General features: G+C 37.2%; 1 protein-coding gene and 1 pseudogene across 1 annotated transcript in view; one reads left to right on the top strand and one right to left on the bottom strand.

Moving 5' to 3' along the window:
* The first annotated feature begins 637 nt into the window (after window positions 1-637).
* LRRD1 (leucine rich repeats and death domain containing 1) overlaps window positions 638-26573 on the top strand; it is a 28532-nt gene continuing 2596 nt past the window's right edge. The window contains exons 1-3 of the mRNA XM_047754008.1: window positions 638-2542; window positions 10211-10409; window positions 24959-25120. Of these exons, the coding sequence (XP_047609964.1) occupies window positions 638-2542; window positions 10211-10409; window positions 24959-25120 (2266 nt within the window). The remainder of the gene's footprint in view (window positions 2543-10210; window positions 10410-24958; window positions 25121-26573) is intronic.
* LOC125111872 (chromobox protein homolog 3-like) lies at window positions 8301-9260 on the bottom strand (annotated as a pseudogene).

Raw genomic sequence — 26573 nt, 5'->3', positions numbered from 1 at the left:
CAGGCCTCACTACTCTACTAGACCCTAAGTTCAAAAAGGATGTAATAAAAATGCTAAAGGAATTTAGAAAGATTACTGATAAAAGATGCAAATCACTGGAAAATACAAAGATGAGTCAATCAAAATTAGATAATTCAATTGCTGAGATAAAAACCCATCTAGAAACAATGAATAGCAGACTAAATGACACTTCAGTACCATATGTAAATCTGCAATGTCCACAATGAGAATGGCATTCTCTGCCTGTGGCATGAGCGGTCACTGGTTGTCCGTTTTCTGTCTTCCAAAACTTGCTGAATTATTTTATTCCCTTGTGTCTCCTTCCTGATTTTCTTTAATTTTTTTATTCCTTTCTATAATTTTAATGTGATTTTAAGAGTGTCATGTGATAAATGCATGTAATCAATAAAATATCCTTAGCCAGTAATTATACCTAAATTACTTTATCATTCATAGATGTATTTTTATAATTATCAAATTATTCATTAGAGAATTAAAATTCATTTGTAATTTTAACATCTTATACTTCTTTTAAAAAATCAACATTTGTTTTGTAGGTTTCAAAGGAAAAAATTAAACATGAAAACTAGAAGTGAGTTAAAAACCTGTGTTGGTATAAAACCTATCTGCAAAAAAGATGTCTGAAAAGGAGAGTACTCCAGAAGAGAGAGAGGATGTCACTAGTCAACTTAGGGAAGAAGCTACATCACGGTCAGTGGAGGAATCTGGATTTATTAAAGAATCCTCAAGTTCATTAAAGGAAGCCTCTGATGGGACACCTTCCAACCAAATTAGTGAAATGCGTCCTAGAAAAAATATGTTAGGTATACATGATGATACATCAATATCCTCCTCTGGAAGTAAGGCTAAGAGATTTTCTGAAACAATCACTAGACCTGACAGCTTGCAGTCAAAAACTGAGATTTCACCAAGTTCGTCATTATCAATAACTGGGATGACTGCTGAATATCAAGATTTCCTTGAAACATTAGAAAAAATTAGTCCACAACTCTCTGAAGAAAGTCAGAAAGGATTTGCTTTAGGATTAGATAACTTTACAGTTAACCTTAAAGCCAAGGGTTTGCAAGAATTCCCTAAGGACATTTTAAAAACCAAGTATGTAAAATATCTAAATTTAGATGAGAACAAAATAAAAAGCTTTAAAGGGGTAGACCCAAGTGATCTGCTAGGACTTGAAATTTTATCCATGAAAGAAAATGGGTTATCATCACTTCCATCCGAAATTCAGTTACTTCATAATTTAAAGACATTAAATGTCAGTCACAATCAAATATTGCACATACCTAAAGAACTATCTCAGCTTGGGAATATCAGACAACTCTTTTTAAATAATAATTGTATTGAGGGTTCTCCTTCCGGCTTGGAAAGTCTTGGAAACTTAGAAATTTTAAATTTGGCTAAAAATAAGTTAAGACATATACCAGATACTCTATCTAGTTTGAAAAAATTGAGGGGTCTCAATCTGGAATATAATCAGTTAACAATATTTCCTAAAGCTCTGTGCTTCCTTCCAAAGTTAATTTCACTAAATCTTACTGGAAACCTGATAAGCAGTTTGCCAAAAGAAATTAAGGAGCTTAAGAATTTAGAGAAACTTTTACTTGATCACAATAAACTCACCTTTTTGGCTGTGGAAATTTTTCGACTGCTCAGAATGAAAGAACTCCAACTGACTGATAATAAATTGGAAGTTATTTCACACAAAATTGAGAATTTTAGAGAACTTAGGATTCTAGTACTTGACAAAAATTTATTGAAAGACGTACCAGAGAATATTTCCCACTGTGTAATGTTGGAATTCCTTAGTCTTAGTGATAATAAAATAACAGAACTTCCCAAGAACATCCATAAGCTTAAAAATTTAAGAAAACTCCATATAAACAGAAATAATATAATAAAAATACCTGAAGATATTTCACATCTCAATAATATGTTCAGTCTAGAATTTGCAGGAAATATAATCACAGATTTTCCCATTGAAATAAAAAACTGCAGAAAAATAACTAAAGTTGAATTAAGTTATAATAAAATAATATATTTTCCGCTAGGTTTGTGCGCTTTAGAGTCTCTTTATTATCTGAGTTTTAATGGAAATTACATTTCAGAAATACCTGCAGACATATCTTTCAGTAAACAACTGCTTCATTTAGAGTTTAATGAAAATAAACTCCTCATATTTTCTGAGCACTTATGCTCACTTATTAATCTTGAATACCTGGATCTTGGTAAAAACAAAATAAAGAAAATTCCACCATCTATTTCTAATATGGTATCACTCCATGTTCTTATTTTATGCTGTAATAAACTGGAAACTTTCCCTATAGAAGTGTGTACTTTAGAAAATTTGCAAGTACTTGATCTTTCAGAAAATCAAATACAGAATATTCCTCCAGAGATCTGTAACTTAAAAGGAATCCAGAAATTAAACATCTCAAGCAATCAATTTATTTATTTTCCTATTGAACTTTGCCAACTTCAATCACTGGAAGAGCTGAATATAAGTCAGATAAATGGGAGAAAGGTAAGAGACATATTTTGGGCTTTGTGGGAAGATAGGACTGAAGGGGATCAAAATCTAAGCTGTGTGTGTGTGTGTGTGTGCGTGCGCGCGCACGCATGCATACACACACGTGCATGAGTGTTTAATTTAGTTAGAATATTTTATTTTGTAAAGGATAGTTTTTTTTTTTCTGCTTTTTAGGGCTGCACCATGGCATATGGAAGTTCCCAGGCTAGGGTTTGAATCAGAGCTGCAGCTGCCGGCCTACACCACAGCCATAGCAACTCAAGATCCAAGCACTGTTTGAGAACTACACCAATAGCTCAGAGCAATGCCAGATCCCTGACCCACTGAGCGAGGCCAGGGATTGAACCCACATGCAAATGGATAGTAGTCAGATTCATTTCTGCTGCACCACGATGGGAACTCTAGGAGAGCTTTTTTTTTTTTAACCCAAAATGTGGCTTACAAATAAATTTTCAACATAATAGATTTATAGGAAAATATTTCATTAAAATGAAATGTCAAGTAATTAATACTTACAACTTTATAGGTTTATTTTTATTTCAGTTTAATAATAAAAGGAGTTTTAAAGTTGCTGATATAACATTATTGAAAATTTGGAAAGTTGTGAAAAAGAAGTAAAAAAATTTCACAAGCATACTGTCATAAATACTGGTCATAGGTTGATACAACTTACTTTTACTTTTGCTTCTTATATATATGATTTTATAAACAATTATAAAAATACTGTTTACTCAATTTTAAATTCTTTTAAATATTTTCACTTAACTTATAAGAATTTTCCCATGATATAAAATCTTAATCTTCTAATCTTAATCTTAATAATCTTAATAATCTTCTTAATCTTAATAATCATAATCTCAATAATTACTATAAACAATACATGATTTACGTAACTAATCCATTGTTGGTAAGCATTTAGGGATGTTCTAATTTTTAAATAATTCTGTGATGAACTTCTTTATAATACAGTCTTCTTCATATTTTACTATTTCCTTAGGGAATGTCCCCTAAAGGACTGCTATATCAACAGGAATAAATGTTCTTATAATATTTCATTTTACTCAAACTCTAAGAGTGAGTTTTGTGGAAATATTTTTTAAATAAAAAAACTCTGATTTATGATAAGATCTCAGTAAATGAGTGAAAAGGACACATCTATTATCTAGTTATCTTTAATTTGATCTTCACAGTCAAATTAAAGTAATTTGATAGAAGCTGGACTATTTTTGGAGGATGAGATTTCCCAGAATTTTTTCCCAAAAAAACTAATCCCAAGAACATTGAAAAGCACTGGCTTCTTTTCTGAGAGAATCACAGTAGATTCAGTATATTAAAAGCTCTGAAGGTTCCTGCAGTAAAGAAATCAGTTTGTCTCTATTTAACCCACATTTCCCAAAGTTATTTGACCATTTAAAATCTAATATCTGCTATATAATACAATTCCAGAAGGGCTACTCCAGAAAATACTTGCTTAAGTAGATGGAATAAAGAATGATATATATATATATATATTTTGTCTTTTTGCTATTTCTAGGGCCATTCCTGTGGCATATGGAGGTTCCCAGGCTAGGGGTCGAATCGGAGCTGTAGCTGTCAGCCTACGCCTGAGCCACAGCAATGCAGGATCCTAGCCACGTCTGCGACCCACACCACAGCTCACAGCAATGCCGGATCGTTAACCCACTGAGCAAGGTCAGGGATCAAACCCGCAACCTCATGGTTCCTAGTCGGATTCGTTAACCACTGTGCTACGATGGGAACTCCTAGATGTTGTGTTTTAAAAATTGCTTTTTTACTAAAAGACATGTTGTAATTCTGCATTATAATCAACTAATTCATTGGCTGATTTATAATCTCACTTTTTCCTCCTGTATCTTACTATTGTGGTCTACAAGGTTATGCCCTTAACTTTCTCTCTTTTTTTGCTTCTTAGGGCTGCGCCCATGGCATATGGAGATTCTCAGGATAGGGGTCGAATTGGAGCTGTAGCCACCTGCCTACGCAACAGCCACAGCAATGAGGGATTTGAGCAGCGTCTATGACCTACACCACAGCTCACGGCAATGCCAGGTCCCTAAACCACTGAGCCAGGGATCAAGCCTGCATCCTCAGGGATGCTAGTCAGATTCATTAACTGCTGAGCCACTTCGGGAACTCCAACTTTCTCTTTTCTATTAACTTCTTCCTAGACCTCACCATGCATTCTGTTTGTGACGCCACTTTCTTCACACTTGTCTAGAAATCATGTAACTATCACCATTTATACCAAACTACATCAAAACTGTTTGTTTCCTCTGAAAAAGTTCTTGAATCATCTCTCTCATTTTCCAGTGTTACTGTCTCAATCCTGGTCCATGCTCATCACTCACTTCATGCCTAGACTATCTGGGAGCCTCCAAATTTTCTCTCTGACTCAGTTTCCTCTCTTTTCTTACAACTTATCAAAATGTGGACTTCATTTCACAGGACCATTCTTAGGAATCCAGATGTCATATCTATAGCCCACTCATGCAGGTGATTGCCAAAGACACCATATTACAGTACAACATCATTTCAAAGGTCACCAAGTGGAAAAAAAGATTTATCACAACCCCTCTCAAAAAGAACATTCTGAGTTCCTGTCGTGGCACTGCGGAAACGAATCCGACTAGGAACCGTGAGGCTGAAGGTTCAATCCCTGGCCTTGCTCAATGGGTTAAGGATCTGGTGTTACCATGAGCTGTGGTGTAGGCAGCAGACATGGCTCGGATTCTGTTGCTGTGGCTGTGGTGTAGGCCAGCAGCTGTAGCTCTAATTTGACCCCTAGCCTGGGAACCTCCATATGTCGCAGGTATGACCCTACAAACCAAAAAAAAAAAAAAAAAAAAAAATTCTATCATTGGAAAGATCACTTTGTTAACTCTCTCAGGGTAGAGATAATATGCACAAAGGATTAATTTACATAACAACAGATGGTCACTAAAGTGTCATCTGAAGAAGATGAGTCAGGTTAATCATAAGGCTTTGATTTTCCTGAGTGAAAGACCCCAAGAGGACTCTTCTTTCTCTAGTCAAACAGTTGTCACGCACTTCCACTAGCAAGAGATTCAATAATGTTTGTTCGAAGAAATGTCAAACTACAGACCTTCTTATCTTTCTTGATCTGACTCCTATCTCATAGGTTCAGATTCCAAGTCTTTCCAGGGCCTGGTTCTATGTTCCTTCTCTAAATATGTATCACTCTTCTTTCTATCACCTTTCTTTACCAGCGACTTTTATGCATGATACTTGTCTTGCTTGAAGTGTCCCGTAACTTCTATTCAATCTTTTTTTTTTTTCTTTTTAGAGCCACACCTGCAGCATATGGAAGTTCCCAGGCTAGGGGTCGATTTGGAGCTGCGGCTGCCGATCTACATCATAGCTCACAGCAATGCCAGATCCTTAACCTACTGAGGGGGGGCCAGGGATTGAACCCGAATCCTCATGGGTACTAGCTGGGTTCGTTACCACTGAGCTATGACACGAACTCCCCAATCCTATTCTTTTTTAAAATTCATTCTTTTTTAAAAAAATCTTTTGCCTTTTTAGGGTTCATATTTTCACTGTCCTCAAATTATATCAGAACATATTTAATGTTTTACTCATCAGTTGAAAGGACTGATCTATTTTTTTCTATTTTAAGGCTGCACCCACAGCTTATGGAGGTTCCCAGGCTAGGGGTGGAATTGGAGCTGCAGCTGCTGGCCTACACCACAGCCACAGCAATGAGGGATCTGAGGCACGTCTGTGACCTATACCACAGCTCACAGCAACGCCAGGTCCCTAACCCACTGATTAAGGCCAGGGATCAAACCTACATCCTCCTGGATACTAGTGGACTTCGTTAAACACTGAGCCATGATGGGAACTCCCCAATCCTATTCATTCTTAAAAGGCCATTTGAGTCCTGCCTCCTACATGAAGCTTTCTTTTAGGACTCTGGTTTATACTGATATACATTCTCTAAACACCTATATATCTGTGGTTGTAAACTTTATTATTATTTTTTGAATATAAAACTATTTATTGACCACTGTTCACCAATATTTACAATAAAGGAAACAATATACAATTGAATACCATTCTGATTACTACAAAGTTATTGTTTTTCCTGGCTTAAGCTGAACCGGTAACCTAAATACTGAGAAGACTGAGCCTACATGTAAGAAATGGGTTGTGGTGGAGTTCCCGTCGTGGCACAGTGGTTAACGAAGCCGACTAGGAACCACGAGGTTGCGGGTTCGGTCCCTGCCCTTGCTCAGTGGGTTAACGATCCAGCGTTGCTGTGAGCTGTGGTGTAGGTCGCAGACGCGGCTCGGATCCCGCGTTGCTGTGGCTCTGGCGTAGGCCGGTGGCTACATCTCCGATTCAACCCCTAGCCTGGGAACCTCCATATGCCGCGGGAGCGGCCCAAGAAATAGCAACAACAACAACAACAACAACAAAGACAAAAGACAAAAAAAAAAAAAAAGAAATGGGTTGGGGTAAAGAAAAAACATGCAGGTAAAGTTTAGATTACAAAAATTTGTTTACTCCATATATTCCTGCAGGTCTTCAATTGCCAACCTATCTGATATTAGGTTTCTATGAACAAGTCTTAGAAATTCCATGTATCATGGCATTTCAGTCAATATAGCACAGGGATTTCAACTTCTTGAAAAAGAGTGGTTCACCAGAAAGAACCTCTCTTTTTTTTGGTCTTTTGTCTTTAGAGCTGCACCCACAGCATATGGAGGTTCCTAGGCTAGGTAGGGGTCTAATCAGAGCTGTTGCTGCCAGCCTACTCCAGAGCCACAGCGACGCCAGATCTGAGCCTCGTCTGCAACCTACACCATAGCTCACGGCAATGCTGGATCCTTAACCCACTGAGCGAGGCCAGGGATGGAACCCGAAACCTTATGGTTTTTAGTTGGATTTGTTTCCGTTGCGCACAACAGGAACTCCCACAAGGAACCTTTAAATGTCCATTTAACTAAGTGTTGCTTGGCTTATTTAAAACACAGTAGGATTTTTCTAGTTTTTTCATTTGGGTGGGGAAGTTGTTGGTAGTGATAAAATTTTCCTTTTAGGGATTTTAATATAAAACTTCATTTACATGACTGTAGATATGGATACAGATTTTGATATGGCTGCTTTAAAAAGTGTCCAATTTAAATTGTTTAAAGTTGTCCAATTAATTACAAAATTATTTAATTTGAAATGTTAACACTCAAAAAATTTCAATTTTATTTGAAGTGATTTCTTATATTGTTTAAAATTATGGAATCCCAGAAACATGGGATTATGCATGGTTCTTAAATGCTGTTTTTATTTTGGTAAATGTATTAAAAAAATACCCCAAAACAAAAAACCCCAGGTCACATATATATGTATTTTATGTATACACACATGAAAAACCCAGAATGGTCCTTAGGCATTTGAGTTAAATGCAAATTCTAAATTCTGACTGAGCAATGACTACAGAGATTTTCCCCAGCATTTAGAAAAGCTGTTCTCTAATGCTGAGGAAATAATATACCATAGTATCAAATGTTCTTTTCTGCTAAAGGAAGCAACTACAAAAAGCTTTGTAGCAACTACAAAGTAACCAGTGCTACAGATGTAAAGAACAAAAATCCCCCAAAACTCCTCCAATACTACTTAAAAACAAACATATCAAACTTGATTTTCATTAGAATGTAGTTATTTCTTCACGCTAATAAATAAAAAAACCCTGAGACCCAGATTTTATATATATGTATAAATATATATATAAAGCAATGCAAACAATTATTGAGCTTCATCTTCTGGACAAGAATGCCAAGTTAGCCTCTCTTCATAAAAAGCAATTACAAAAAAAAAAAGGCAATTATAATTTGAGGAAACTTCATATTTGCCTTTTTGCCAGCACCAAGTCTGCCTCATCTGAATCTTTCCATTTCATGAGAAACATTAATTCTCCACTGCTGTCTATGGCATCAGTTATCCTTTCCAGATCAAGACCTCTGGCAAAACCTCTTGGTTTATCAGCAGCATCTCTTTTCTTTGATTTGCTATCATCAGATTCACTGTCAGACAATGACTTTCTCTTTGCTCCATCTTTTTCTTTACCAGCTTTTTGGTAAATAAATGCTTCAATTAACTCTGGACAATCCAAATTCTCTTCAGGTTCCCAAGTATTGTCTGCATCTATAAACCCCTTCTACTTCAGGAAATATTCCATTTTCCCATTCACTACACGTCAGTCCAGTACCTTTTCTACAGTAAATTCTTCAGGCTCTGCCTCTTCAACTGTTTTACTTTTTCCATTCTGTTTCTTTCCCATTTTTTGAAATGTAGTTTTATTGGAGGCCATTTTTTATTGCAGACTTGAGCTATTATTCACCGCTTCAGAGCTGCTCCAAGTCCCAGGCCTGTGGCATCCTCGGCCCTGTGCACCTCTAGCTCCAGCCCTGTTGTTGTAAACTTTATTTTGGCACTAATTATTTATTGCTTAATGCTGATTCTTCATTGTTGCATATGTGTGTGTTTTGTTCCCTGAACTAAATTTTGATCTCCTTTAAGTTAGGAATTGTCTATTTTGCTTCTTTTACAGATGGAAGAACACTGAGCACAATAACCAGTATTCACCTTGTTGTTTGGTTATTTTTGAGGGGAACATATATTCAGAGCTCTTTGGTTCACTCATGAAACTTCCTTTATTTCAAAAGCCTCTTTGATAGCCTTATTTTTCTGAAGATGTGTATTTCTTCTTTGCCTTAGCAGAATGTCTTAATTCCTGTTACTTTGTGATAATTTTTATACAAGGAATTTTTATTTGAGTCTACTTTGTCTAACTGTGTGTGTCCGTTATAAAGCCATTTACTGAGTACTTACTCAAAATTCATCATAATTGGGAACTTGTATACAAAAATTATAAAATATGTATCATGTCATTTTAAAAAATCCAAGGAAAACACACAGGAACTAATTAAAAGCAATATTGGTGAGAGTAGAAGTAAAGAGATGAAATACAGAAGAGAATCATTTAGAACAACTTTAGGGAGGAGAAGAAAACAAAGCAGGGTAAGCTTTAGGGAGAGAAGACAGTGATAAGGTGGCAACAAACACCAAGTGGTGGGAGAGTTAGGAAAGTGGTTAGCAAGGCACAGGACTGAATTGGTAGCACTGGTCAGACTGGGGAGATACCTGGATGGTATACAATTTGTCGTGGGTTTTATTAAGCAAGAGAGTCACAAAGTCTTTTTGACATGATAGAAAATATCTCCTTTTTAAGACAAACCATCTCTCCTTCCATTTTACTTTAGAAAAAGTTTTAGTCATGTAAATATTTATTAAGAATATAATTGTTTAGGAGTTCCCGTCGTGGCGCAGTGGTTAACGAATCCGACTAGGAACCATGAGGTTGCGGGTTTGATCCCTGACCTTGCTCAGTGGGTTAACGATCCGGCGTTGCCGTGAGCTGTGGTGTAGGTTGCAGACACGGCTCGGATTCCGCATTGCTGTGGCTCTGGCGTGGGCCGGCAGCTATAGCTCTGATTCAACCCCTAGCCTGGGAACCTCTATATGCCGTGGGAGAGGCCCAAGAAATAGCAAAAAAAAATAAAAATAAAAAATAAAATAAAATATATATATATATATATAATTGTTTAATCTTTGTTACAGTTAACAAGACTTCCAGAAGAGCTGTGTAATATGATCCAACTTAAAGAACTTGATATCTCAGATAATGCAATCAGAGAGATGCCAAGAAGCATAGGGGAATTGAGAAGTTTGGTTAGTTTAAAAGCGTACAACAATCAAATAAGATATCTACCACCATCTTTTCTATCTTTAAATGCTCTCCAGCAGCTAAACTTGAGTGGTAAGTGTCAAGCATAATCATAAGCATAATCAATAAGTTGAGTATTAATTTCTAGGTTGTAAGTTTTTCTGGCAAGACAGAATGGCAGTCAGCATTATATATGAAGTGCCCATTGGAAGGAAATAGCTATTGTAGGTACAGAAAATGAGATCAAGCATAAGGTCCAGTTCCCTCCTGGAAAGAGGTAATAATTTGCCTGGGAAATATGAGCATATTTTCATTTCTTTACTGGCTTCTCTGCTTATACCCAGCCATTCAGTATTTCCTCCCTTTGTGAAGCTGACCTCGTCCTTCCCTCTACACACTACCTACACAAAGTTAGGTCCACATTTTCTCTATCTTCCCTTCTCTTGGCTCCCCTGATCCCACTCCAATACCCCAGAATACTCTACTACCTTACAGTCTTTTACAAAGTAAATCACTACAATAATGAAAAAAAAGTAAGTCACTCAATCTAAAAATATCAGAAAAGATCTCCCAAAGCTAGACTGGTATTTTTCTTAATAATTGTCATTATGAAATATTTCAAGCATAAAGAAAATAATAAACACCCACATACCTACTCCCAGATGTAGAAATGTTAACATTTTGTGATATTTACTTGAGATTTTTTGATTAAGAAATAAAACAATAGAATCTTCTTTTGTACTTCTCCCCAGAGTAGAAGTAACCATTGTACTGAAAGTGGTATATATCTTCTTTCCATCCAAGTTTTTATACATTTGTATCCATAAAAAAGTAACATTATTTTGAGTTTTTAAAATGTATTAAACTTTGTCATACTATAGGGTATGTAATTTATTATTCTGTAATTTAATTTTTCATTTGTCATGTTTATAAAATTAATCCACATTAACAAATATGTAGACATTTCACTGAATTTAATTATTGTATAATATGTATAATATTCAACTATATGGTTAAATAACAATTACTCCATCTTTCTGTTAATAGACAAGTAGGTTATTTCCAATTTGTTTGCTACTATAATCATCCCTGTACATATTTCTGGTTTATATGTGCTTTAAATTTTTTGTGTGTGTATGAGTATAGCTGTAAGTAGAATAGCTGGATCAGAATGAGAACCTTACCATACTTGGGCAATTTATGTCCATAGTGGCTATACCAGCTAATCACACCAATAGTTGAGTTTCAAAAATTATGTTTTTCAGTTGGGAGTTGCACTTATAAGCAGAGCCTTATACCTTGTTAAATTTAGAGGAGTTCCAGATTAAAAACAAATCAAGAGTACAGTAAAACCTATAGTAATGCATCAATACTTAGATATAATGTAACTGACATTTGTCACCGGTATCCCCACAACTCTTAGTAAGCTGGCTGTGTAGGTATACATCAGTCTTTTCTTTTTAGGACTGCACCCACAGCATATGGAAGTTCTCAGGCTAGGGATGGAATCAGAGCTGCAGCTGCTGGCCACAGGCGCAGCCACAAGCCACAGGGGATCCAAGCCACATCTCCAACTTATACCACAGCTCACAGCAACACTGGATCCTTAACCTACTGAGCAAGGCCAGGGATCAAACTGGTGTTCTCATGGATACTAGTCAGATTCACTCCTGAAATTTAAATTTTTGGCCCCATTTTTTTATTATGGCAAAGTTTTACTGTTTATCAGACAGGTTGTCTATTTTGTCCAGGTGTAGGATATACTCTACTCACCTACTATTTGTGCATGAAGGAAAACAAGCTGAGCAGGCTCTTCTGGTATACTGGAGAACACAACTACCAATAGGAAGCCTAGTTCTCTGGATACTTTCTAGTACAAGAATCAAAATAAAATAGGAAGATCATAGGCTTTTCTGCAAGCTGAGGCAATTCTCTGTTAGTCTCCATCAGTATTAGAAGAGTATTAGTGAGGATCCTGTCAGGAGACAGAAACCACACTCTAGCTAATGACTGAGTATAATGTTGTTATCTGTATAACTGATAGCGTATGGAGAGAATCGCAAAGTTATCACAAAAGGAGCAATGACAGGAAGCAATAACCACCCTATGGATGAGGGAATAAAGTAAAGAAGTTAGAATTATTAAAATTTAGAAGTTTGGAGGAGGGGTCACCCAGCAGTACAACTCAGAAATCCGAGGGTGGAGTACTGCTTGTCTGGAGCTGGCTGCTCTGAGCTTGGGGGTGGTGAGGCTCTGTGTTTGTGTGTGTGTGTGTGTGTGTGTGTGTGTGTGTGTGTGTGTGAGAGAGAGAGAGAGAGAGAGAGAGAGACAGACAGACAGACAGACAGACAGACAGACAGAGACAGAGAAATTGATAAAGCTAGTTGAGAAAACTGCAAACTGCATTCAGCTGTTATAGGCAGGAACCGTTGCTGGTGGGGTAAAAGTGTTCCTGATGTGACACTCAAGGAGCCCACAGAAGTGGCTTTGGAGCTAAGAGACAATCACTAAACAATTGGCATGCCCAAAGTCTCCAGCTTTTACTGCCAGATTTAAAGTTAACAGGCCGAGTTCAAGTCTTGCATTTAATCTCTTTTCCTCCAATCATAAAATGAAGCTAACAGGAATACTCATGTAATATATCTGGTTTGCAGACTGAATGAAACTTCAAAAGCTGTTTCATCTGTGAAAGCATTACTCAGACAAAAATGAAATGCACTCTGGTGAACTAGCCCTCTCTGACACTAATGGATTTAGGGAGATAGAGAACCCCTCAGAACCTCAGTTTTTCCATCAGTAATATAGGAAAGCTACTAATTCTGCTTGTTCATAGAATTGTTGTGGAAATAAAATTGGATGAAGAGTATGAAAATATTTTTACATATGTAAGGCATTATACCAATGAAAGGGATTTAGAGATTAATTCCTTGCTTTCCTCACAGCATGGGCTTTAAAGTAGGACATTATTTAGAATTCTAGGAGTTCCTGCTAAGGTACAATGGGATTGACCATGTCTTGGGAGTGCTAGTATTCAGGTTTGATTCCTGGCCTGGCACAGTGGGTTAAGGATCTGGCATTGCCACAGCTGTGCCTTAGGTAGTGACTGCAGCTTGGATCTGGATCTGAACCCTAGCCCAGAAGCTCCATATGCCACGGGGCAGCCAAAAAAGAAAAGAAAAAAAAAAAGAGTCCTAGCTCCAGCATTCACTGAGAATTTTTTAAAATGGAAATAATATCTACTCTTTGGATTGTGAGAATTAAGTGGTCAATCACTAAGAACAGAAACTGCTGTGGTGTAAATTTTTAACACATTACCACCTCTCTTCCAAGGAACCAAAATACCAAATGAAAGGAAGGTAGATTGACATGAAAGCTGATTGTGGTTGTTCTCAGGGAGAAGGAAAGTTGTCTCACAGTTCCCTCTTTCTAGATCTGTATTGGTAATGCCACTGTGAAGTTATATCATCTCCTACCTGCAGAACAGCTAGTTATATCAGTATAGTATTATTTACAGATGGCGTCCATTCTGATGCTCAATACCTGGGCTTTTTAAAAATTTATTTTATTTATTTTTATTTTTTTGTCTTTTCTAGGGCCACACCTAAGGCATATGGAGGTTCCCAGGCTAGGGGTCTAATCAGAGCTGTAGCCAACGGCCTACGCCAGAGCAACAGCAGCACGGGATCAGAGCCGCGTATTGAAAACATAGCTACCATGTGAACCAGAAATTCTACTTCTGGATATTTACCTGAAGTAAATGAAAATAGCAACTCACAAATATATATGCACTCCCTTATCACTGCAATATTTAATAAGTATTCATCAATGGATGGATAGATAAAGAAAATGTGATATAAAAAGAAAAGGCACAAATCAATAAAATCAGAAATGAAAAGTTTCAAGAGAAATACAAAGGTTGTTAAGAGACTACTACAAACAATTATATGCCAATAAAATACATAATCTAGGAGGAATGGACAAATTCTTAGAAATGTACCATCTCCTAAGACTGAACGAGGAAGTAATAGAAAATATGAACAGACCAATTAGCAGTAATGAAACTGAGTCAATAATTTAAAAACTCTTGGAGCTCCTGCAGTGGTGTGGTGGGTTAAGAATCCAACTGTTGGAGTTACCATCCTGGCTCTGTGGAAACGAAATCTGACTAGCATTCATGAAGACACGGGTTTGATCCCTGGCTTCGCTTAGCAGGTTAAGGATCCACTGTTGCCATGAGCTGTGGTGTAAGTCACAGATGTGGCTCGGATATGGCACTGCTGTGGCACAGGCCTGCAGTTACAGCTCCAATTTGATCCCTAGCCTGGGAACCTCCATGTGCCTCAGGTGCAAATCTACAAACACACACACACACACACCACACACACACACACAATCCAACTGCAGGAGTTCCCATTGTGACTAAGTGGTAACAAACCTGACTAGTATCCATGAGGACATGGGTTCAATCCTTGGTCTTGCTCAGTAGGTTAAGGATCCGGCATTGCCAAGAGCTGTGGTTTAGGCTGCAGACATGGCTCGGATATGGCATTCCTGTGGCTGTGGCGTAGGCCGGCAGCCATGTGTCCAATTTGACCCCTAGCCTGGGAACTTCCACATGCTGCCAGTGCAGCCTTAAAAAAAAGAATCTGACCTCAATGGCTCAGGTTGCTGAGAGGTGCGGGTTCAATCTCTGGCCCAGCATAGCGGGTTAAAAGGATCTGGTGTTGCCACAGCTTCAGTGTCAGTTCCAAGTGTGCCTCAAATTCACTCCCTGCCCAGGAAATTCCATATGCCATGGATACAGCCATAATATTTTTTAAAAGTTAAAAAATAAAAATTAAAATTAAAAAAATTTAAAAAATAAAAACCCTCAAAAAACAAAAGTCCAGGACCAGACAGCTTCACAGGTGAATTCTACCTAGCATTTAGAGGAGAGTTAACATCTATCCTTCTCAACCTACTCAAAAAAAAAAAAAAAAAAAAAACCTGCAGAGGATAGAACACTTTCTAACTCATTCTATACACCCAGCATCACTCTGATATCCAAACCAGACAAAGATACCACAAAAAAAGAAAATTACAGGCCAATATCACTGATAAACATAAAGGCAAAAATCCTCAACAAAATATCAGTAAACCAAATCTAACAATTAAAACATTAAGCATTAAAAGGATCATATACCAGGATCAAGTGATTTAACCCAAGGATGCAAAAAATTTTAATATTCATAAATCAATCAATGTGATATATGACATTAACTGAAGAATAAAAACCATATTATTACCTGAATAGATGCAGGAAAAGCTTTTGACAAAATTCAGTATCCATTCATGATAAATATTCTCCAGAGGAGTTCCCATTGTGGCTCAGTGGGTTAACTACCCTACATGGTGTTGGTGAGGATGCAAGTTCAATCCCTGGCCTCATTCTTTGGGTTAAGGATCTGTTGTTACCACGAGCTGCAGTGTAGGCTGCAGATACAGCTCGGATCCAGCATTGCTGTGTCTGTGGCATAGCCTACTAGCCGCAGTGCTGATTCAATCCCTAGCAGCACTTCCATATGCTGCAGGTATGGCCCTAAAAAGCAACATCACCAGCAAAAATAAAAAAGAATAAAAAGGAGTTCCCGTTGTGGTACAGTGGAAATGAATCTGACCAGGAACCATGAGGTTTCATGTTCAATCCCTAGCCTCACTCAGTGGGTTAAGGATCTGGCATTCCTGTACGCTGTGGTATAGGTTGCAGATGTGGCTCGGATCTCGTGTTGCTGTGGCTGTGGCATAGGCTGGCAGCTGCAGCTCTGATTCGACCCCTAGCCTGGGAACCTCTGTGTGCTGCCTGTGCAGCCCCCAAAAAAGTAAATAAACAAACAAAAAACAAAATCTCTCCAGAAAGTGGGCACATAGGGAACATACTTTAACATAATAAACACCATATATGATAAATCCACAGCTAATGTCATACTCAACAGTAAAAAGCTGAAAGCATTTCCTCTAAAATCAGAAACAAGACAAGGATGCCCACTCATGCCAGTCATATTCAACATAATTCTGTAAGTCCTAGCTACAGCAATTAGACAAGAAAAAGAAATAAAAGGATTCCAAATTGGAAAAGAAATAAAACTGTCACTGTTTCCAGATAACAGGATATTATACATAGAATGTTCTAAAGAGGCCACCTGAAAACTAGAACTCATCAATGAATTCAATAAAGTTGCAAGATACAAAATTAATACACAGAAATTTATTCCTATGATAACAATGAACTATCAGAAAGGGAAATTAAGGAAACAAATCAATTTATCACTGTATCAAAAAAGAATAAGGGGAGTTCCTGTCGTGGTGCAGTGGTTAACGAATCTGACTAGGAACCATGAGTTTGTGGGTTCAATCCTTGGCCTCGCTCAGTGGGTTAAGGATCCAGTGATGCTGTGAGCTGTGGTGTACATCACAGATGCAGCTCGGATCCTGTGTTGCTGGGGCTGTGGCACAGGTCAGCAGCTGTGGCTCTTATTTGACCCCCAGCCTGGGAACCTCCACATGCTGTGGGTGCAGCTCTAAAAAGCAAAAAAAAAAAAAAAAAAAAAAAAAAAAAAGCTGAAATAACTAGAAATAAAACTTTCTAAGCAGGTAAAAATCTGTTCTCAGAAAACTATAAGACACTGGTGAAAGAAATTGAAGACAACAGATGGAAAGTTATACTGTGTTCTTTAATAAGAATTAATCTTGTTAAAACGACCATACTACTTGGCACAATATATAAATTCAATGCAATACCCATCAAAACACCAAGGTCACTTTTTACAGAACTGGAACAAGTAATTTTAAAATTTATATGGGAGTTCCCATCATGGCTCAGTGGTTAATGAATCCGACTTGGAACCATGAAGGTTCAATCCCTGGCCTTGCTCAGTGGGTTAAGGATCTGGCGTTGCAGTGAGCTGTGGTGTAGGTTGCAGATGCAGCTCAGATCTGCTGTTGCTGTGGCTCTGGCATAGGCTGGTGGCTACAGCTCCAATTCGACCCCTAGCCTGGGAACCTCCATATGCTGCAGGTGCTGCCCTAAAAAGACAAAACAAAACAAAACAAAAAAAAACAATAAAATTTATATGGAAACACAAAAGATGCCGAATAGCCTAAGCAATCTCGAGAAAGAAAAATGAAGCTGGAGGAATCAGGTTCCCTGACTTCAGACTATAATACAAAGCTACAGTCATCAAAACAGTATGGTACTGGCACAAAAACAGAAATATAAATCAGTGGAATAGGACAGAAAGCCCAGAAATAAACACATGCACCTATGGTCAACTAATCTATAACATTAGTTTAGGAGGTGGATCTGAGAAGATATAGCTGTGATTTATTTCAGAGAGTGTTCTGTCTGTGTTTTCCTCTAAAAGTTTTATAACCTCTGGTCTTATATTTAGGTCTCTAATCCATTTTGAGTTTATCTTTGAGTATGGTATTAGAAAATATTATAATTTCATTCTTTTTCATGTAGCTGTCCAGTTTTCCCAACACCACTTATTAAAGAGACTTAATTTTCTCCATTGTTATTCTTGCTTCCTATGTTTGATAGGGATTGTGTTGAATCTGTAGATTGCCTTGGTAGTATACTCATTTTGACAATATTGATTCTTCCAATTCAAGGGCATGGTATATCTTTCCACCTGTTTGTGTCATTTTTGATTTCTTTCATCAGGGTCTTACAGTTTTCAGAGTACAGGTCTTTTGTTTACTTAGGTAGGTTTATTCTTAGGTATTTTATTCTTTTTGATGCAATAGTAAATGGGAAGTTTTCCCTAATTTGTCCTTCTGATCTTTCTCTGTTAGTATATAGAAATGCAGTAGGTTTCTGTGTATTAATTTTGTATCCTGCAACTTTACTAAATTCATTGATGAGCTCATGTCATGTTCAAACACTGATAGTTTTACTTCTTCCTTTTCAGTTTGGATTACTTTTATTTTTTTCTTCTCTGATTGCTGTGGCTAGGATTTCCAAAACTATACCAAATAAAAGTATCAAGAATAGAAACCCTGGTCTTGTTTTTGATAATAGCAGGAATTCTTTCATCTTTTCCCCACTGAGAATGATGTTAGCTGTGAGTTTGTCATATACGGCCATTATTACATTGAGGTAGGTTCCCTCTGTGTCCACTTTCTAGAGGGTTTTTAAATAAATGGGTATTGAATTTTGTCAAAAGATTTTTCTGTGTTTATTGAGATGATCATGTGGTTTTTATTCTTCAATTTGTTAATGTGGTGTATATATTGATTGATTTGCAGATATTAAAAAAATCTTTGCATCCCTAGGATAATGGTGTGTGATCATGTTGTGTGATCCTTTTAATGTATTGGTGGATTTGGTTTGCTAGCATTTTATTGAGGATTTTTACATCTATATTCATCATTGACATTGGCCTATAATTTTCTTTTTTTTTGTAGTATCTTTGGTTTTGGAATCAGGGTGATGGTGGCCTCATAGAATGAGTTTGGAGTGTTCTTTCCTCTGTAATTTTTTTGGAATAGTTTTGAAAAATATCTGTTGCAAAGGAGGCAAGAATGTGCAATGGAGAAAAAACACTCTCTTTAATAAGTGGTGTTGGAAAAATTGGATAGGTACATTTTAAACAGTGAAATTAGAACATTAACACCATATACAAAAATCAACTTGAAATGGATTAAAGACCTTAGTGTAAAGCTGGAAATTATAAAACTTCTAAAAGAAAACAGAGGCAGGATACTCTGACATAAACTGTAGCAATTTTTTTTGGCTCTGTCTCCCAGAATAAAGGGAAAAAAAGCAAAAATAAACAAATGGGACACTTTTGCACAACAAAGGAAACCATCCGCAAAACAAAAAGGTAACCTACTGAATGGGAGAAAACATGTGCAAATGATTTGGCTGATAAGGGGTTAATATCCAGAATATATAAACAGTTCATACTACTCAACATAATAAAACAAAAAATGGGCAGAAAACCGAAATAGACATTTTTCCAAAGAGGACATGCAGATGGCCAACAGGCACATGAAAATATGCTCAACATCATTAACCATCAGAGAAATGCACACATGTCAAAACGGCTATCAACAGAAAGAACATAATTAACAAGTGTTGACAAAGATGTAGAGAAAAGGGAAACCTCTTACACTGTTGGTGGGAATATAAATTGGGGCAGCCACTGTGGAAAACAGTATGGAAGTTTCTCAAAAAAATTAAAAATAGAATTACCATATGACTCAGCAATTCCACTTCTATATATATCTGAGAAAAGCAAAACCACTTATTCCAAAAGATACATGCACTCCAATGTTCACAGCTGAATTATTTAAAATTGCTAAGATATAAGCAACTTAAGTGTCCATCAAGAGAAAAATGAATAAAGAAGATGTGGAATACACATACACAGACACACAGGAACACTACTCAGCCATAAAAAAAAGAAGGAAATTTTGTCATTTGCAACAACATGGTTGGACTTGTAGGATATTATGTTAACTGAAATAATCTGACAGAGAAAAACTACTCCACGATATCACTTTCCCCCCCATCCTCCCCTGTATATCATTTTTATGTGGAATCTAAAAAGAAATACAAACTGGTGACTATAGAAAAAAAAAAGACAGATTCACAGATATAGAGAACAAACTACTTGTTACCAGTGAGGAGAGTGGAGGGAGGAGGGGCTGTATGGGGGGTAGGGTTTTAATGATACAGAATATTACATACAGAATAAGCTACAAGGACATACTGCATAGCATAGGGAATAGAGCCAATAATTTGACATAACTACAAATGGAATATAACCTTTAAAAAATGTGAATCACTTTGTTGTACACCTGTAACTTATGTAATATTGTGTTGAACTGTAATATAATTTTTTTAAAATGTGATACACACACACACCAGAATATCATTCAACCATAAAAAAGAAGGAATCCTTGCTATTTGTGACAACATGGATGGACTTTGAGGGCATTATGTTAAGTGAAATAAGTCAAACAGAGAAAGACAGATACAATATGATCTCATTTGCATGTGGAATCTAAAAAAACCCCTAAACTCAGACGTCCAGAGAACAGATTAATGCTTGCCAGAGGCAGGGGATGGGGAGGGTGGGAATGGATGAAGTCGGTCAAAAGGTACAAGGTTCCAATAATAAAATAAATCAGTTCTGAGGATGTAGTGTACAGCATGGTAACCATTTATCATTTATTTGAAAGTTGCTAAGAGAGTAGGTCTTAAAAGCTCCTATCACAAGGAAAAAAATCTGTAACTGTGTGGTGGTGATGGATGTTATTCACACTTTTGTGGTAATTATTTCACAACATAAACAAATATCAAATCATTATGTTTCACATCTGAAACTAATATAATGTGTCAACTGTATCTCAATTTAAAAATATATATATTTTGGAGTTCCCATCGTGGTTCAGCAGTTAAGGAACCCGACTGGCATCTATGAGGACATGGGTTCCATCCCTGGCCTCGCTCAGTGGGTTAAGGTTCCAGCATTGCTCTGAGCTGTGGTGTAGGTTGCAGACATGGCTCAGATCCTGTGTTGCTGTGGTTGTGGCATATGCTGGGAGCTACAGCTCCAACTGGACCCATGGCCTGGGAACCTCCACCCTAAAAAACAAAAAACAAACAAACAAACAAAAAACCACAAAAAAACACCATATTTTAAAATATATAGCTCAATGAAATTCCATACACAGAAAAAAACTCCTATTTCAAGACTCTGATCAAGAAATAGGACATTCCCAGAAACCTTTTCCTGCCCCTTTCCAATCACTTCTCTCCCTTCTGTCAACCAAGGGTAACTACTATCATGATTTCCAATAGTATGCCTTAAAAAATACAGTATGTCAAATGAAATCATGAAGTATATACCCTTTTGTGTCTGGCTTCTTTCACTCAACATTATGTTTGTGAAATTCACTCATATTATTCTATGTAGTCATAGACAATGCAGTACAGTCCATTATGTGAATACACTGTCTTTTATTTATTCTGCTGTTGATGGACATTTAATAGGAAAGCAATCATTTCTCTATGGTCAGATATTAAACTCTGTGTGAATTCAATCCTTTTAAATTTATTGGAAATGGCTTTATGGCTCAGCATATAAGCTATCTTGATAAACATATCAAATATTATTTTTAAAAGTGTTAGTATAAAAAAAGTATAGTGATTTATGAATATCACATAGGTCCTGGTTGATAACCTTGTTGAAATCTTGTCTTTACTGGTATATTGTCTTGTGATGTTAGTTGCTTAGAGAGGGGCATTAAAATCTACAACTATGATTGTGGAATCGTATATATTTTGCTTTAATTGTCAATTTTCTTCATGTGTTTTGAAAAATATACATGTATGATTGTTGTAACTTTCAACTCTAACGAATTTTTATCATATTAAATGCCCTATGCCCCCTTTATCACTCGTTATATATATTTACTATCAATTTACTTTCAACATATCTATCTTTATATATGAAGTATAGCCCTTGTAGAAGAACCTGTCTATGTCTATCTAATGTTAGTAAAGCCACTCCAACTCTTTTGGTTAGTATTTGCATGGATATCTTTTTCTGTTCTTCAATAGCTAAAGCCAGAAAAGAAAATACTGTTTCCCTGGTCTTTGAAGCTTAGCTCTAAGTTGGAGCACTTCAATGTTAAGCTAGGTCACCTGTGACTACCTCGGTCTTCTGCTTGTGTGAAGTCCTGAAATTCACCACAGGTGTAAATCTGTTTCTTAGTTCTCTTCTGAGCATGTGTCCAATCCTCGATATGCTTATTGTATTCCTTTATCCCGAGGATTCACTGTGGGCTTTTGAACCTTATTCCCCCAAGTAACTTCCTCTTTAGTCATCTCCTTCCTGAGTTTTTGGATCTGTTTGCTGCTTTCCCTGTCTGCTGTCCCTTGTCCCAGGTGGGCACAGACATGTTACAACAACAGCCACCAGAAAGGCTGCTCCTGCCTGAGTCAGGGGAGCAAAACAAAGGTCTCTGTGCCAGTCCCTTGAGGAACCAGCAGACAGAACAAAATGCAAAACCATGGTATTAAAAGAACAAGGTCCACATTAACTTTCTGGCCTCAGCAGGCTGCACCTGGAAGGTGGGCTTCCCTCCCTATGGCTGCTGCTGCTCTGCTGGGAAATGGAGGATGGTAGGGAGATGAATGCAAAATGATTAAATTCCAGAATTCTGAAAAAGCTGATTCTATCAGCCCTTTCAGCTTATGACTGTTTCAGGTAGAGGGGATGATTTCTTGAAAGGCCTACTCTGAATTTTCTGTGACATTCATTCTAGGTGTGGTTTTTGTGTGTATTTATATTGGTTGGATTTTACTGAGTTTCTGGTCTGTATATTCATGTATTTTACTGAATTTGGGGATGTGTCAACATTATTTCTTCAAAATTTTTTTCTGCTTCATTTTCTCTCTTCTTTTTCCAAGACTTTAATTACCTTTACATATTGTCCTACAAATCCCTAAAGCTCTGTGGGGGTATGTGTGTGTACTCAGAGTTTTAAGCATCTTGTATTGATCTGCCTTTAGGTTTTCTGACTTGTCTATCTCTATATTACTATTAATTCTGTTAATTTTTAATTTCAGATATTGAAGTTTTCAGTTCTAGAATTTCCATTTATTTCTTTTTTATAATTTATGTTTACCCCCAAGAGTTCCTATTTTTTTAGTTATTATGAGAATATCTTTCTTTGCCTTCTTGAACATCATTGTATTAGCGGCCTTAAAATTCTTATATGTTGACTACAACAACTGAGTCATTTTTTTCTCTTGGGAGTGAGGCGCATTTTCATTTTTCTCTATTTTGAATCCTAAACTCTATAATTAATTCTATTTCTATGCAAAGAATGTTGATATTTGTTTTTGTTGCTATTGTTGCTTCATCGGGCACTTAAGTTACTGGACCAAAAACACAAACTCCTTCCCTGCGGTTGGCAGCTCCTTACATCTTATTTCAGTACTTTTAGCTATTAGCTGTTTGATATAGCAGTTATCTATTGATGTGTGAGAAATTTTGATGAAGTTTAGCTCTTTAAATTAATCAAACATTTATTTCATACAGTTTCTGAGGGGCAGGAACCCAGGAGGTATTTAGCTGGCTTGTTCTATCTCAGAGTCCTGTATGAGATAGCTGCCAACCTGTGGGCTGGTGCTACAGTCAGGCTTTATTAGGGCTGGTGGACTTGCTTCAAAGCTTTTTTGTGTGGTTACTGGCAGCAGGCTTTAGCTCCTTGCTATATGAGCCTCTTTATGACATGGCAACTACTTTTTCCCAGAGCTAGTGATACCAGGGCAGAGAGAGAATATACACAAGTTAGAAGTAGCATAATTTCCAAGAAGCAATGAGCAACGCTAGGACCCAGATATTGGTTTCTAAATACCTTTCTTCACTAAAAGGAACCAAGTTCCTTCATTTATGGCTAAAATAATATGACTATAAATATATAAATAGCATAAAGATAAACTGAGGCCAGCTCCTCTTGAAATGATTACAAATTCTTTGTCAGTTATCACAGTTTTACCTTTTATGCCAGGTTTATATTAAATTAAGGTGGTTTTGAAAAAAGTATGTTTAGGGAAGTAGAGCTTAATCTCCACTCCTTGAAGGTGGGCCAGACTTAGTAACTCAGTTTTAAAGAATGGATTATGGGGAGGAAAAAAATCTAAACATTATATTGGAGAAAGCTGGTAGGTACTATTTGAGCCAAGGGAGTAAGTTTAACATGCTAATGATGTCTTGTAGATATCAGGTATCCCTGGTGTGATGAGAGGATTTAAAAATTCTTTCATAAACCAAAAGCCTCAGGCTATTCTTGAAAAATATAACAGATAAACTCATATTAAGGAATATTCTACAAAATACCCAATCAATACCCCTCAAAACCATCAAGGTCATAAAAAAACAAGGAAAGACTGAGAAATTGTCACATACCAGAAGACATAGCTGAATGCAGAGTGCTATCCTAGAATGGATACTCAAACAGAAAAAGGACATTGATGGAAATACAATGGAATCCAAAAATGTCCAAAGATTTTTTTTAATAGTAATGAACCAATGTTTGTTTCTTGGATTTAACAAATGTAACAGGGGTAAACTAAAGTTAGATGAAGCGTATACAGAAACTCTATGGAGTTCCCACCGTTGTGCAATGAGATCAGCGGTGTCTTGGGAGCGCTGGGATGGAGGTTTGATCCCTGGCCCGGCACAGTGGGTTAAGGATGTGGCATTGCTGCAGCTGTGGCTTAGGACGCAACTGCAGCTCGAATCTGATCCCTGGCTTGGGAGCTCCATATACCATGGGGAAGCCAAAAAATAAAAATAAAAAGTATATAGGAACTCTATACATTTTATTCAACTTTTCTGCAAATATGAAATTATCCCAAATGAAAAGTTTATTTTAAAAATTATCATCACATCTACTCCGTGAAGTCCTTTCCTATAAGAAAACAGCCTCCTATCTTAAGTTGTCATCCTCTGTGAGGAAAAGGAACTGTTTTTCTGTTTCTATACTTCCTCCTTTTCAATCCTAGCAAGTGAACAACAGTAAAAACTTAGAGAAGGATATAATTCAAAGATAAATTCAATTATAATTTTTTTTTCTGCTAGGAAATAATCTGACAGCTCTGCCTAGTGGTATCTACAACCTATTTTCACTGAAGGAGATAAATTTTGATGATAACCCTTTGCTGAGACCTCCCATGGAAATCTGTAAAGGAAAGCAATTGTATACTATTGCCTGCTACCTGCAGAGGGCAGATGAAAGAGATGGTAGGTAATGAGTGATGACTGGCTAGCCTACAAGTCATTTTCTGGTACTATCTGTAAACTTTAAAATACTTTGCTTTAAATGGAGGTTTTCAGTCTGGCAGAGATATTACAATATTTATCATTTTCCATTTCCTGAAGGTTAGGAGTTTGTTTTGATAATTCAAATTATTTAATCTGGATCTATACAATTTGAACCACTAAAAACAGGTAAATTTAAGTGGCCAGGTGAACTCCCTCCCACCTATTGGCCTCGATGCACTTAAACAGTCTTGTCATCATGGTTATGGCCAGACTCAGAGAATTCACATACAGATTTCATCAGTTCTGATCTGTACCACCATATGCAGTTGTTCTAAAGAGCTATTTAGCCTTGTAGGAAGTTCAGAGGTTTTCCCCTGATGATGGTCACTATCTGGCTCATTGTGATCACCTATCTGTAATCCTTGCACAGTCTTCACTCCTTTTGTTCCTAAGTACTCCTTTGGTTGTCCCTGATTACTGCAGAGAGCAGGTAAATTGTCTTTTAATGTCCTTCCACTGAGCCAGATAGAGGCTGGTTTCTCCAAGCCTCTGGGATGGAAGTTTCACTGTCCAGTTCTTTCCCTGGGCCTGGGTTCCCAACAACTAAGCTTTTTCCTGGGACTATGACTTTGCTGCTCATTGTCAATTCTCAGAATAGATCCAGATTTGGATCCCCCAATTTAATTGAAGAAGTATTAAATAAATTCAATGATCCAGATTTGGGGGAAAAGAATATATACAACTGTTCCCCTAAGTCATTCTATCATGTACCATGTGTCTGTAATCAGAATGCTTACATCAGCATAATCTCATAATCTACTGTGATCATCACTAAAAATGCACAATCCTCTGTAAGCCACAGTATGCATGGCTACCATTCAAAAGCTTTTGTGGGACGTGGACCTCATTGATGGAAGGAACCTAAGAAATAAAATGAAAAGTCACAGTGATCGCCTCCTCTAACTTGCTATGCAAGTTGATTCTGCAAATTATCATAAAAAAGGGGTTCCCATCGTGGCTCAGTGGTTAATGAATCCGACTAGGAACAATGAGGTTGCAGGTTCAATCCCTGGCCTTGCTCAGTGGGTTAAGGATCAGGTGTTGCTGTGAGCTGTGGTGTAGGTCGCAGACGTGGCTGGAATCCTGCGTTGCTGTGGCTCTGGCATAGGCTGGCGGCTACTGCTCCGATTCAACCCCTAGCCTGGGAAGCTCCATATGCTGTGGGAGCAGCCCAAGAAATGGCAAAAAGACAATAAATAAATAAAACCAGCTTTAAAAAATTGTCATAAAAAAGAATATTTAGGAGTTCCCCGTCGTGGCGCAGTGGTTAACGAATCCGACTAGGAACCACGAGGTTGCGGGTTCGGTCCCTGCCCTTGCTCAGTGGGTTAACGATCCGGCGTTGCCCTGAGCTGTGGTGTAGGTTGCAGAC

Source organism: Phacochoerus africanus, chromosome 11, assembly GCF_016906955.1.
Source record: "Phacochoerus africanus isolate WHEZ1 chromosome 11, ROS_Pafr_v1, whole genome shotgun sequence".
Taxonomy (NCBI): domain Eukaryota; kingdom Metazoa; phylum Chordata; class Mammalia; order Artiodactyla; family Suidae; genus Phacochoerus; species Phacochoerus africanus.
Note: the sequence above shows the minus strand (reverse complement) of the source record. Positions and strands in the feature narration are given on the sequence as shown.